We start from the raw sequence: 12562 nt of genomic DNA, 5'->3' as shown, positions 1-12562 counted from the left end.
ACTCGAAGCTCTTCTGCAGAAGACTGTCTTTTCTTCAGTTCCCCAGCAGACGCCCACGTACCTGGTTGCTAAGGGAGATGTTCCGGGGTTCCATGCAGGACCCCGAAACCGGATCCCGGCTGAAGCCCTGCCGGCAGCGGCATGTGCCCGTGCGCCGCCGCTGACCAGACGTGACACATTCCTCGTTCTTAAGACACTGCTGCAGTATCCCGTAGACACACGTGCGCCCAGTGTCCCCCACCACCACTTGATTGGCGGAGACCTTCCAGTTGGCATGCAAGACATGCATACAGAAATTAGACCAGCCAGACCCGTGCAAGTGATGCACGAAACTCTTCATGGTTTTTCCTTAATATGTTGACGAAACGTGCTGACATATGCTCACTCTATATAAAATAAGGCTGCAACGCTCGTCAAAAATATCAAGTTAGCTGTCCATAGCAGCTGGATCGATTAACTCGCAGCATGAAAGCTGCAGGCAAAGCCACACCTTGAAACAGTAAAGAGAGACAATGTGCCACTCATGCCATCACACAGTTGTCCCGTTAGTGGCATGTCGACTTCAAACCATCGAGGCTAACTTTATGCAGTGTTGAGGAGGCCACTCAGGTTATTTCCAATGCCAATTATACCTCACTTGTTGACTTTTACTAGCATTCTAGAATCCATACAACTTCAAGGGTGAACTTTTGATTCCAAGCATGTAGCTGTAGAAGCTGCATCTTGTGTTTCACAAAGCAGTTATAACTGTTCAAAGTAAAAAGGTCATCTAAACGAATGGATAGCCATATACTCGACAGCAATATGCAAGGACTATTGTGACCAGCATTCAGTTTCTCTCCAAAATTTGTCCATCTACCTTTTTTTTTTCATCTGTGCACCTGTCCTATGCAGTGCTGACTACTTTTTGCATGCAAAACTTATGTCCAGCGTAGTAGGTCATGCAGCTGGCTCAATCCACAGCAGCAAAGAAAAAAAAACGTTCGAAAAGAACAACGTGGGAGAAACCATACCAGTATACTTGAGCTGTTCAGCGCTCCTTCGGATGAGTCCCCATTTCCTTTGCTGCTTTTCCAACCATGCGATTTAGATAATCTGAAAAAAAAAAATAAAAAAATGAGGGATGTTGAAAACCAAAAGCATATCAGCCAAGCATGTTGCTACAAGAGATAAGTGTGACATTTACAATCACGTTTAATATCAGCTGCAACACAGGTCACAGAGGTTCCAAGGTGGCACGATGGTCCCGACATGCTATACATATGCCATATATATATATATATATATATATATATATGACTGTACATATGCCAGTGCGCAGATAACACAGCAAGACAAGACAAACAGGAGTCAAACAAATATACAGGCTTACGTGTCTTCATCAGAGTTTGGCGTTGAATGAGTGGTCCATTCATGTGAAGAATCTGATGAGCCTTTTTCTTCAAGAGAGAAAGAGATAAAAAGAAAAAGATGTTATAAGTATAGGCACCTGCAGTGGCAGAGAACCATGTATAAATCAAGTTTAATCTAATCTCGTAAATGTGCTACCGACTAAACACTTTTAAGTGTACAATCAATAACTCAAAGCTAAGACAAGCAGAGAGTAAGACAATAATCACTGAAAGAAGAGAAAAGCAAGTCTGTGCCGTTCTGGGTTCTCACATAACAAATCAATCAAGGGAGGGCAGCAAGGCAACAACATCTGCAAGTGCTAAAAAAACCTACAGCTACTGAAAAACGAAACATTTACATGAAAATAAGTAAAGCAAGGGAGGTGCAAACACAGATACTGCATGCTGACTGTTAAAAAAAAATTTACAGATGGCAAGGATGAAGCCAACCTCTCTCAGGCAGAAACAAAAGATGGGGCAGCAAAAAAGGAAAATAAAAAAAGAAAGCACGAGGAAGTAGCAAACATGTATTCAATAGGAAATACAGAATTTTTCAGCCACCTGCTTCTGAGCTTAAAAGGAAAAAAAAAAGGGGAAACAGAATAGCAATTCACGTGACGCAGAACACAACAAAAAAGTGTGAGTGCCTGATCACACAAGTTACCAGACAACAAAGGAACCAAACAAGGAGGCCTACAACGAGAAAGCCAGCAACATAATGCACAACTCCACAAGGAAAGTATGCAAGAAGTTGAACGAATTGGACTGTGTGTAACCAAGGAAGAAGACACAAACTGAAGAAATTCAAGTGGAAAGCAAGAAAGCTGCCAGGCATAAATGCCTGTTGCCAGGCGGTGAGGACCAAGTCAACAAACATCCGCACTTCTGCACACAAGTATCTCACGCTCTGATGCGTACTACAGACAACCGAAAACATTGAATTGCTCAACAAATGTCCTCAACAGATCCAGACACCAACCATGAATATGTTTCAAATAAAGAAATATATGCAGGGAATGTTAAACCAAAATAAAAACTCAGCATGGAGATAAACAGAACAGAATGCACCGGCATGCCCAACATATAAACCAAGTCCTCATCTGCAAACAGTGAGCACATATGTAATGCAACAGGAAACTCAGGAATTACACCGAACAAACTAAGCAAATGAAGATAAAGGTGGATGCAAGGCAATCAACCCGCCCCACAAACGAACCAAGGCTAGATGAGACCATTGCTAAAAGTTTCAAAGCCACTGTCCTGCCACCACACAATGCCAACATAGTATTCAAGACATTAATATGATGTTCTTGGAACCAGACAAACAGAACACAGTAACAGAGAAAACACATTACACAAAGACAGCGAAAAGTACTATTAGCAGTGCTGAGAACGGTCTTCAGCGACGTTATAACCGAAATATTTGTATTATCAAGGAACTCAGAAGTTAAATTCTAGTGTAGGGCAGCAAAGAAATGATCCTTCCACCCATCGCAAATGTGCTACCCTATATGAACACTTTTTACTTCGTTTCCCTGTGTTCATGCAGCCAAAGTTCATTTTTGCTCAAGGTGGCGTTCGGACCACTGAATGACAGCTGCAGTATTGCATGCAGCGGCTTCGAAACTTTTCGCAAACTCTGTCCGTGTGACTGCCGCAGTGACTTACGCGGAGGACGCACTATCACCATAAAGCTAGAGTCAAACTTGGTGCTTGGCCGATGCTGAGGTTGGCACAGAGCTGCTGAGTGGCACCGTACGAGGAAGCATGAACTGCCGTGCAGAAAAACGAGGTTACACAAAGCGCCCTGCTCGCAGCAGGCCTTGGTGCAGTCCGTAAGGCTCGAGGCGTGCGCGACCTTGGTGAACCGGCCCGCACTGGCATTGCCTCGCGGAGTCACATGCCGCAGCAGCGTGAGCTTCGGGAACAGCGAGTCGGGACAGAACCCGCCACCGGCGTCGCCCCCACCGAATTCATCCTCGTCTTCTTCCTCTTCCGCTGCCAAGTCCTCACCCTCGAGATCATCTAGGGGTCGGGTGAGTTGATACACAACAGGGGCAGGTAGGAGGAAAATAAAAGTGCAGTCACCAACCAGAATGCGCTGCTATGGAGAGCTATACGTTTTGCACCAGGCAAGCATAGACAGAGGTATTCCAGACCCATGGGCAGCAACTTAATTGCAACATACAAGAATATTCTCAAAGAAATGAAAGGTATCACCAGTAACAGCATGTTTTCCCTCCAAATGAAAGTTCTCTGAGCATGCATTGCGTGCCTGCAGTTTTCTTGCATTTTATGCTGTACCCGATTGTGTAGCCGGGGGGGGGGGGGGCACAACGGGTACATGACCTCCCCCCCGGAAGAATATTTCTGAGTATAGCACTGGCTGTATTCTCTGGTAGTAAAACCTCCAGCTTACAAAGAGAGGGAGCATGTTAACATTTCTTGCACTATCACTGTCTCCCAAGTGCAAATGCTATAATTTAAATATTTGTTTACACAATTTTTTTCATATCATGTTCACAACACTTTGATTGGGAATTGAAAATGACAGGTAAATAAAATGAAATACTTCACAAGCCTTGAAATACCAAGGTGTGAGGTATCAGCAAACACCCAGGTATGAACACACATAAAAAGCATTTACTAAGCATAGTTAACCAGTTTGCATTTTAATAAGCCACAGACAGAGTTCAAAGAAATTATTCACTGGGATCACAAGCAAAAATTGTACATTTTATAATGCCCCATTCCATTTTCCATTCCTTTTATTATGCATCCCACCTGCTGATTCCAGGGATAACAGTGGCATGTAATTGTCTGAGCTAATGACAAAAGGCAAAAAGAATGGAAAATGAAATAAATCATTAGAAAGTATAGCCCGTAATGTATGAATGAAAATCATGATAAGTGTTTTTCATTAACACTGCTATGTGATTCAATAAAGAGTGCGAACGTGTACATTCAGCATGCTGGCAATAAAAAAACCACAGACCAACTAACACAAAATACCTTAATATGGATCTACAGAGTTTTGGTAGCTAGACATGATACAGTAAATGATTCATGCACTTATGAGCAGATTGCCAGTTACATGACATTTGCACATGTATACTGAAACAAACAAAAGCAAGCCATGGAAATCAACCACAATTGCAGCCACGACATAATTAAAATAAATTGCCTATTCAATTTTTTACTTCTGCATTAAGATAGCCTATACGAAGAACTATTTGGGAATGTGTAGTTATTAAAACCAAACCCTCATTCAGATCGGTACTGACAGACAATTCCAAACACAACCATATCTTTTCGCTATATCCATTATGTTAAAATTAAGTTGTGACGTATATTGCTGTACTAAATGTGCAACACTGTACTGATTACAAACTTTATAGTAAAAGTCAGGATACGCGTGTGAGTTGTCCAGCAATCAACATCAAACATGCCGAGAGCTTCCAGAATGACCGACATGACGTGCCAAATAACGCGAACGAAAAAAAGAGAACAACTAAAGGAACTTCACGTGAGAAAACACAGAGAATAAACATGTGTGACCACCAAACTCACTGTCCAAAGTACTGCTGACGACAAGCAGTGACGAAAGCCAGATGATCTGTAGAACTCTACTCCGGCACCTCATGTTCCAAAAAAGCATTGTTCTTGCTAGCCAATGTTCACATCGACATTAAAATAGCGATATCACTGGTTATACTCATGAAATGAGCTCCACTTCCTTCGCTTCACTTTTGAACAGACGACAGTCCTGCAAAGCAGAGGAGGATGCACGCGTTAAATTACCGAAACGTACGTAATGTAGAACACACATAAGCAGCTTCAGCAGACTCAGCAACTCAATAGCTCACTGCAGAGAAGACTTCATTTAACTGAAACTTAAAACACTGCACGCAAGCAAAGAAATAAAGTTTTAAAAAAATGTTCCCAGTTGCTGCGTGCTGGTATAAGCGAGCCAACAGCAGCACCTTCTTCGAATATTAGCAGAAAAATACTGAAGCAGTGCCAGAAATAGAAAAATACCCAAATCTCTCGCCATATGGGAATTGGGCGCGCACTCGAAAGTGTACCAAGGACGCGAAAGACACACCGCTAATACCGGATTCCTTCTACTATATGCATATTTTAATTGCGGCAGCGGGCGCTCACCAAACCGCGATAGAGTGGAACAAACGTTCTTTTGGTAAAACGCACTCAAATCGGAATTTCTGTCTGCTGGGCACGAAAACGACCGCAAGAGAAAATGATGCGGTGGAGTTCGCAGCTCTAGGCTGCTGCGATAAGTGCCAGTCAACATGGCAAAACACTCGACAAACGGCAACCGCAATAATTGTTCCCATGCTGCGCTGCGATGCTGCATTTGCTTTTGCGCGTCTACCACGTAGCATTTGTGAGTGAAAGCGGTTAGCTCACCGTTCACGGCTTCAGAAGCTGAAGAAACTTCTCGTTCCTAAACATTAGCTTGACAGAAAGCGCAGCAGATGATCACCGCACGGCTGAGTGAAATCGCTATGAATGCTTTCCCGCAAAGCTTTCCTTTGCTTCTTGCTGCACAAACCGCACAAAGCAAATATCGAGCACTTTCACTTTACAGGCAAATAAAATTACCTGTTTGTTGGATAATTCGACAGTATATATTGTCGTTGCAAAATGACAGAACATATATCAGTCTTACCTTTGGAGTCTCCAGCAGCATCGGTAGTAGCAATATGGCAGCCTCCATGGGAGATACGTCAATCGAATGGTCAACCGCATGCACCATCAGGTAGTACTGGTAGTAAACCATGTGACTGTGTTCTTTGGTTACGTGCGAAAAGTTATCTCAACTCCAGAATAAGTGTGAAGCATCCTTCCATTGCAAAGTATGACCGAGACATCAAACAGCGGGTTGAAAGGCCACTACGCGCGGACGCTCACGCAAGAGGAAGCCGCCAAGCTCGCGAAGGATACGGTTTTGGTTTCAGAGTTCAAGAGACTCAAGCTCGAAGCCGAAGCTCAGAAAAACTGGGACCTCTTCTACAAGCGAAACGAAACTCGCTTCTTCAAGGACAGACACTGGACTAAGCGAGAGTTCGAGGAACTCGCCGCCAGCGGTTCAGACGTGCCGGGCGTTTCGGATAGCGGGACGCCGGTGCTACTGGAAATCGGCTGCGGTGTCGGCAATTTCGTATTCCCGCTCATCGAGGAAAAGACCAGCTATTACATATACGCTTGCGATTTTTCACCGCGCGCTGTCCAGTTCGTGAAGGCGCACTCCTTGTACGACCAGCGCGCTATCAAGGCTTTCCAGTGCGACATCACCAAGGGGCGCCTCGTCGATAATGTTCCTCGCGAAGGCGTCGACGTCGTCACCATGATATTCGTCCTGTCTGCCATTCAACCCGATAAAATGAGCGAAGCGCTGAGGAACGTGCACGAAGCGCTGAAGCCCGGGGGCCTTGTTCTATTCAGGGACTACGGCTTGTTTGACCAAGCGATGCTGAGATTTGCCCCCGGCCACAAAATAGACACCAATTTCTACGTGCGCCAAGATGGTACAAGGGCCTTCTACTTTTCAGAGCAGTTTCTAGAAAGGCTGTTCTTGGACGCCGGCTTCGAAGTAGTGAGCAACGAATACGTGTGTCGTGAGACGGTAAACAAGAAGGAAGGCATATGTGTGCCTCGAATATTTGTGCAGGGAAAGTTCAGGAAGCCACGAAACACATCCCAAGAAGAAAGTTATGTTGCCGCAAGCAGCTGAGGTGTCAGTGCTGTTGTAGAGAGATATAAATGCGTTAGAGTTCAAGTAATGACATTTATTAAATTTTCATGACGAAGTGCATGTGTTGAGCGGATTTGTTGATCAACGCAAAGTATGTTAAGATTGTGAGAAACTTGAAATTGTGAAGATGTGGTGTAACTGCTGTCAGTGTTGGTGTAGGCCAGGTGTTCCCTAGCTTTATGGCCTTGGGGTGTTATAAACGGACTATGATGATGATGATAATGAATTGTGGCTAACCCCTTGTAACAGGTGGGTTATTTTAAAGCACCCTAGACGGAGAAAATATATATCTGGCAAAAAGGCCAGCATACAGCCAGCGTACCAGACCAATCTGTACTTCAGGCATGCGTGTGTCTGTGATCCTGTGGAAAATAGGTGATCATAGCGGACACTGTCATATGCCTTTGATACGTCCTGAAACCACCCATAGAGGCTTCTCGACTTCTTGCAGGCTGCTTCCACTGTTTGAGTCAGCATAAAAAGATTGTCCTCTAGGCGCCTGCCAGCTAGAAACCAATTTTGTAGTTCTGTGACCGCATTGTCATTCTCTGCGCATGCACTCATCCATGTCTTCAGGATTTGTGCGAAGATACAGTGCAAGATGCTTGTCACTGCCAACAGTCTGTAATCACAATACAACAAGAGTTAGTACCCTCTATCCAATGAAGTCATGGGTGCGACATGCCCGACTACGCCTGGGGGGCTTTTGGACATCACAGAATTAAAACATGTCTGCCTGTAGTGCGTTCTGCATGTGTTCTTCACCAGCGGTAATCGAAGCCATCCAATGCGTCCCGGAGCGCGTATCGCAAATTCACGCATAATACGGTGTGCCCCACCTGTCCCCCCAGAGTGCCTCTGAATCTCCCAACTCCACACACACACATGCTTTTTCCCACCGATGTGCTTATCCAATGCCTCATGATAATTGTTGAAATGAATGAATTGAACAGCTTAAAAAATTGGAGGACGCTTAAGCTTCGCATTCAAGAGTGGAATGCGACAGCGTTCCCGTCAACCCGCCAAGGGGTGTAAGACAAAGGGCTACGGCGCAGAGACTACGCGCCCCGCATCGGATGCGGTGAGCGTCCAGCAACGCAGCGTTCGGCGCGACAACGAAATGTGCGCCTGAGCAAGCAACGCACGCCTGAGCCTTAGAAACAGCTCGTTTCTAAGGCAACACCGCGTTCACTAGAGGCGCTTTTGTACCGCTTTGAAGCATCGAACTCGTGGCTCAGTGGTAACGTCTCCGTCTCACACTCCGGAGACCCTGGTTCGATTCCCACCCAGCCCATCTTGGAAGTTGCTTTTTATTTGTGAAGTGCCAGCCGTGATTTATCGCTCACGGCCAACGCCGCGGACGCCGACACCGGCTTTTCTGCGACACGAGCTCCTTAACGCTATCGCGTTAGAATGAGAACAAGGGAATGGCGCAAATTATCTAGTAATTTAAACAGGGGTAATTAATAATCCACCTAAGAAGGGATGTGGTCAGATTCGTTTTGGCCACTCATGGAACCCAGTTCGGGCACTCCAAGTTTAAGCAAGAGGGGTGGTCATCTCCACTGAACGAGCGACTCACATGAGCTCGACAGCGACAGTAGCAGAATTATTGGCAACTTTACTGGTCTGCGCATCTACTATATAAAGCTATCGTAATATATTTTTTTTCCTCGGACAATATATTAAGCACAATTTAAAAAATGGACTAGTACACTGGCAAATAAATTGCCTCTGGACATTTCTAGCTAGAGTGGTGCACCGAACTGCCACCTCCATTGCATGAGTGACCCAAATGTGCTCCCAGGCAAAGTTAGTGCAATTATGGACACCTCCACTGGGTCTGTACGTCTGTGACGCGAGACTGTCGACATATATGACAATAAAAAAAAAAAAAAACTAGTATGCAGGCAAACAATCACCTCTGGGCATTTCCAGCTAGAGTGGTACAACACTTTCCTAGAAATTCTACTATGTCACTGTTGTCAGGATTGCTGTCCTTAATTTTCTTGAATGTTTCAGCAATGTCACTCTGTAAAAACCGCACACCACGAATCCTGTCAGATATCACAGACAGCAGTCGTTGGTTGTGAAGGCACGGTGTTATGTGTATGTCCTCCAGTAGGCCGTGGTAACTCGTCAGCGCTACTTTCAGCACCGCATTAAGTCCCAAGGCATCGCCAAGATCAAGTGAACTGGCCTGTGAAGCAGGAAGCGGGAAACTTTCACTGATTGTGAACTTGGGTGTTGTTCCAAATATCCACTTCCAGCTCTGAAGCTTTTCACACATGGCATCGATACCTGGGAAGTGTTCTTCTAATGGATCAACAAAGTGGAGAACATGATTCTCTGCTCTGTTTGTTGCTTCGTCTTGATGCTGGCGGTTGAACCTAGTAGCAAGCGAGGCCGACAGGGATTCCACAGTCAGACGAGGGCAAAGCTCTTTGATGTTCTTGACAGATGCTCGCACGCTTGGACTTGCCTTGCTCTCAATGTTACTCTAAACAGTAAAGGAAGAAAAAAGGTAAAAAAAACAACAACATTATGCTGTCTTTCATAGTGCACAGCAAATCTCAAGTATTACAATGATCCTAAATCGTAGATTGCCTAGCACACATTCTACAATTGCAGCTTTTGTGGCTGTACTACAATCGCTCCTCGCTTAGAATGATGTTGCCTAATATTCTTCAGTATATTTGAAATGCACTCTATTGCTACTTCATAGATGTACAGTAGCTTCGAGGTCACATCAGAATGTTCTTGAGAGTTGCTTGCACCATATACAGTAGAACCTCGATATAAAGAACATAGTTATAACGCATTACTGGTTATAACGAAATAAACCTAAAATATTTCTTGCCAATATCGCATCTTATGAATACTTATAAACGAATATCGGATAGAAAGAATATATTTGCAGTGGAAGCAGCATCGTTAAAACGAGGCTTGACTGTTTACAAGGCTGCAGATGTACATTACGTCATTAGCATCTGCACAAAAAAAGTGCTACACATCTGCAGCCTCTTAACTGGACATGACATTTAACAAAGCTAGCAAATATTACCTGAAGCTGAGACATAAGAGATGCAGACAGACTGGCAACTTCCTCCGGAAGGTGCACAACATTCATCTACATCAAAGGGGAGGGGATTTGAAAGGCACGGGAAAGGTAGACTGAGGAATCGCAAGTAGAGTCGAACCTGGTTTTAATGGGAGTTTCATCCTACACAAAAATATCTTGCTTATATCCGATGTTCGTTATATGCATAAATTCGTTACCTGCTGGAAGATATTGTTCAGAAACATTTTAGATTTACTTTAATATACCCATGTTCATTATGTCGAGGTTCACCTGTAATAGGAAGAGAAAAAAAAGACACCAACAAGTTCACCAGGGGTGTTGAAAATGACACCAGGTAAGTCAGTAACTCGAACAGAGCAGAACTGTACGAATATGAAATCGAATAGCATGTGAATAACATGGCGACAGATGACAGGACAAGACTGTACAGTGCATATGTTCCGTCGTTCTTGTCTACACTATTTGCCATGTAGACTCGCAAACATGATTGGCAGTGAAATACAAATAGCTCTTATAATGACCTTAAAAATATGTGCTCCTTAGCACTGCGCAAAGCTGAACAATTGGCAAGATGACTTACATAGCGTCCTCCTAGGACTTGATGCATCACAGTGGTGTTCGCATTGACAAGCACTGTGCAGTGATGGTACGCCTTTTGGTGGCCTATCTTGGCAGCTGTGCCAGATACCTGTAGAAGGACAAAAACATGGTTCCCTTGATAACTGATTCCCAACTGAACACAGACTCACACGAGACTTCTTTGTACACGCTCCATAAGCTTGAGCACGGATGACCAGTTGCGCATTAACAATTACATCTGGGAACCTCAGAAATGTGCAACCAATAAGTATATTGTTTTCTTTCTAAGGGCTACTGAATGGAACAAGTTTATTCATTTTGCTAATGAGGTTTCTAGCCTGCACTTTGTTTATTATAATGACTCCCTAAAAAATGAGAGTTCGCTTTTGCAAACAACGCTATAGAGTATTTTATTTGAGTTTGGTGTCCTGATCCCGAGAACACACTTTAGTTTCGCCTGGACACTGTCCTGTTACCGTTCGGTCTTACTGTTTAGACTAGCTTGAGGCTTCAGCAACTCCACTTTTCCACTCCCATCGGCTCAGCGTCGACTAACTACAGTAATAAACCTTTTTTTTTTCTTTTTCTACAGCAACAGAGGTGAACTTGACTATCGCAGCTCTTCTTGCACTCGAGCCGTGTCACCTTGAAGGCGTTTTGGACGAGCACGTCGTCCCGGCAGTTGATGGTGCACTGTACACCCCAGACTGCCTTCAGCGTGTCGGCGATGAACTGCAGGTTTGCCTTGCGGTTGTAGCCGCGCTTGTGGCCCATGAAGCAGCAGTTGAGATTGCCGGCATCGTGGTAAACTGTGCCGCCGCCGCTGTTTCTCCTCGCCAAGGTGACACCGAGCCGAGCGGCCGTGCTGAGGCTGCACTCGACCCACGGGTTCTGGTGACGCCCGATCACCACCGCCGGCGCGTTCCACCACATGAGCAGCACGCCTGGTGAGCCGGGCGAAAACGCGGCATTTTCGTAGAGCCACTGCTCCAGAGCGAGATTGCGGTAGATGCACCGCGACGTGGACACGAGAGCCCTGGCTCGGCTGTCGTCACTAAGAAACGCCGGCGACGTGGACAGGGAGGTGTAAGAACGTCTCAGAATGCGAGCGACTGAGACGGGAGTCCTCATCTTCGATAAGCCGATCGCGAGTGAACCAACGAAAGTTGGCGATAGCAGCAGGCGTGCTCTCCCTCATGGGCGCTGCCATTTTGGTTCGACCTTGAGACGTATGCGCACGGGTCACATGGGCTTTGTAGCGAAAATTGATCCCCGTATTATTCGCATAAAAGCCAATCAAAAAGAACTTGCATGTTACAGTCTGTCTTGTTGAAATGCATTTGACTGCTTTGGTATTATTAGAACACCATTAGTTTTGAAATCTGCTGGCTAAATGCATGGCCAAAAGCAAAACTAAAACTTGGCGCGGCGTTTGAGTAGAATAGTAGCAATAGTAGTTTTATCAACACGGACACAGTTTTGAGAGGGGCTTTTTTTGCTGGCAATAATTAGACATAGCGTTTTAGAGCCTGCCTGGGGCTGCAGGCACTGAAATTTGCTACTGCTTCGTGGGCCGAAGAATATTTTGAAACTTATGCGGCGAATATGCTTGGTGAAGGACAGGAATGATAGACGTCTGTCACGAGGTCAGATAGGTCGTGTTATAGTTTATATATATATATATAAGAGGTTGCCATAACTGTTTTGGTAGAAACGCGACCGTTTGAAATCGAG

General features: G+C 44.9%; 3 protein-coding genes across 6 annotated transcripts in view; 1 reads left to right on the top strand and 2 right to left on the bottom strand.

The window, feature by feature from the left end:
• Window positions 1-6164, bottom strand: part of LOC142588179 (dyslexia-associated protein KIAA0319-like protein) — a 34579-nt gene extending 28415 nt beyond the window's left edge. The window contains exons 1-6 of one of the 4 annotated variants that reach the window (XM_075699693.1): window positions 6082-6164; window positions 4962-5157; window positions 3060-3416; window positions 1373-1439; window positions 1014-1095; window positions 62-262 (exon numbers count right to left, since the gene is read on the bottom strand). In XM_075699693.1, coding sequence (XP_075555808.1) covers window positions 62-262; window positions 1014-1095; window positions 1373-1439; window positions 3060-3416; window positions 4962-5049 — 795 coding nt within the window. In that variant the 5' untranslated portion in view covers window positions 5050-5157; window positions 6082-6164. Of the gene's footprint in view, window positions 1-61; window positions 263-1013; window positions 1096-1372; window positions 1440-3059; window positions 3417-4961; window positions 5158-5819; window positions 6055-6081 lie in introns of those variants that run through there. The other 3 variants (XM_075699692.1, XM_075699694.1, XM_075699695.1) reach the window with 3 other exon arrangements.
• Window positions 6165-6269: 105 nt separating this feature from the next.
• On the top strand, window positions 6270-7222 carry LOC142588181 (tRNA N(3)-cytidine methyltransferase METTL6). Its single transcript, XM_075699696.1, has one exon. It carries the CDS (start codon window positions 6271-6273, stop codon window positions 7144-7146), a length of 876 nt encoding a protein of 291 aa, XP_075555811.1. The 5' UTR covers window position 6270; the 3' UTR covers window positions 7147-7222.
• Window positions 7223-9456: 2234 nt separating this feature from the next.
• Window positions 9457-12063, bottom strand: Lipt1 (Lipoyltransferase 1). Its single transcript, XM_075699698.1, has 4 exons — window positions 11474-12063; window positions 10830-10937; window positions 10485-10519; window positions 9457-9667 (listed from the first exon to the last, which is right to left on the bottom strand). The coding sequence occupies exons 1-4, from the start codon at window positions 11957-11959 to the stop codon at window positions 9592-9594; spliced, it is 705 nt and encodes a 234-aa protein (XP_075555813.1). The 5' UTR covers window positions 11960-12063; the 3' UTR covers window positions 9457-9591.
• Window positions 12064-12562: the final 499 nt, after the last annotated feature.

The sequence above is a fragment of the Dermacentor variabilis genome, chromosome 7 (genome assembly GCF_050947875.1).
Source record: "Dermacentor variabilis isolate Ectoservices chromosome 7, ASM5094787v1, whole genome shotgun sequence".
NCBI lineage: Eukaryota > Metazoa > Arthropoda > Arachnida > Ixodida > Ixodidae > Dermacentor > Dermacentor variabilis.
Note: the sequence above shows the minus strand (reverse complement) of the source record. Positions and strands in the feature narration are given on the sequence as shown.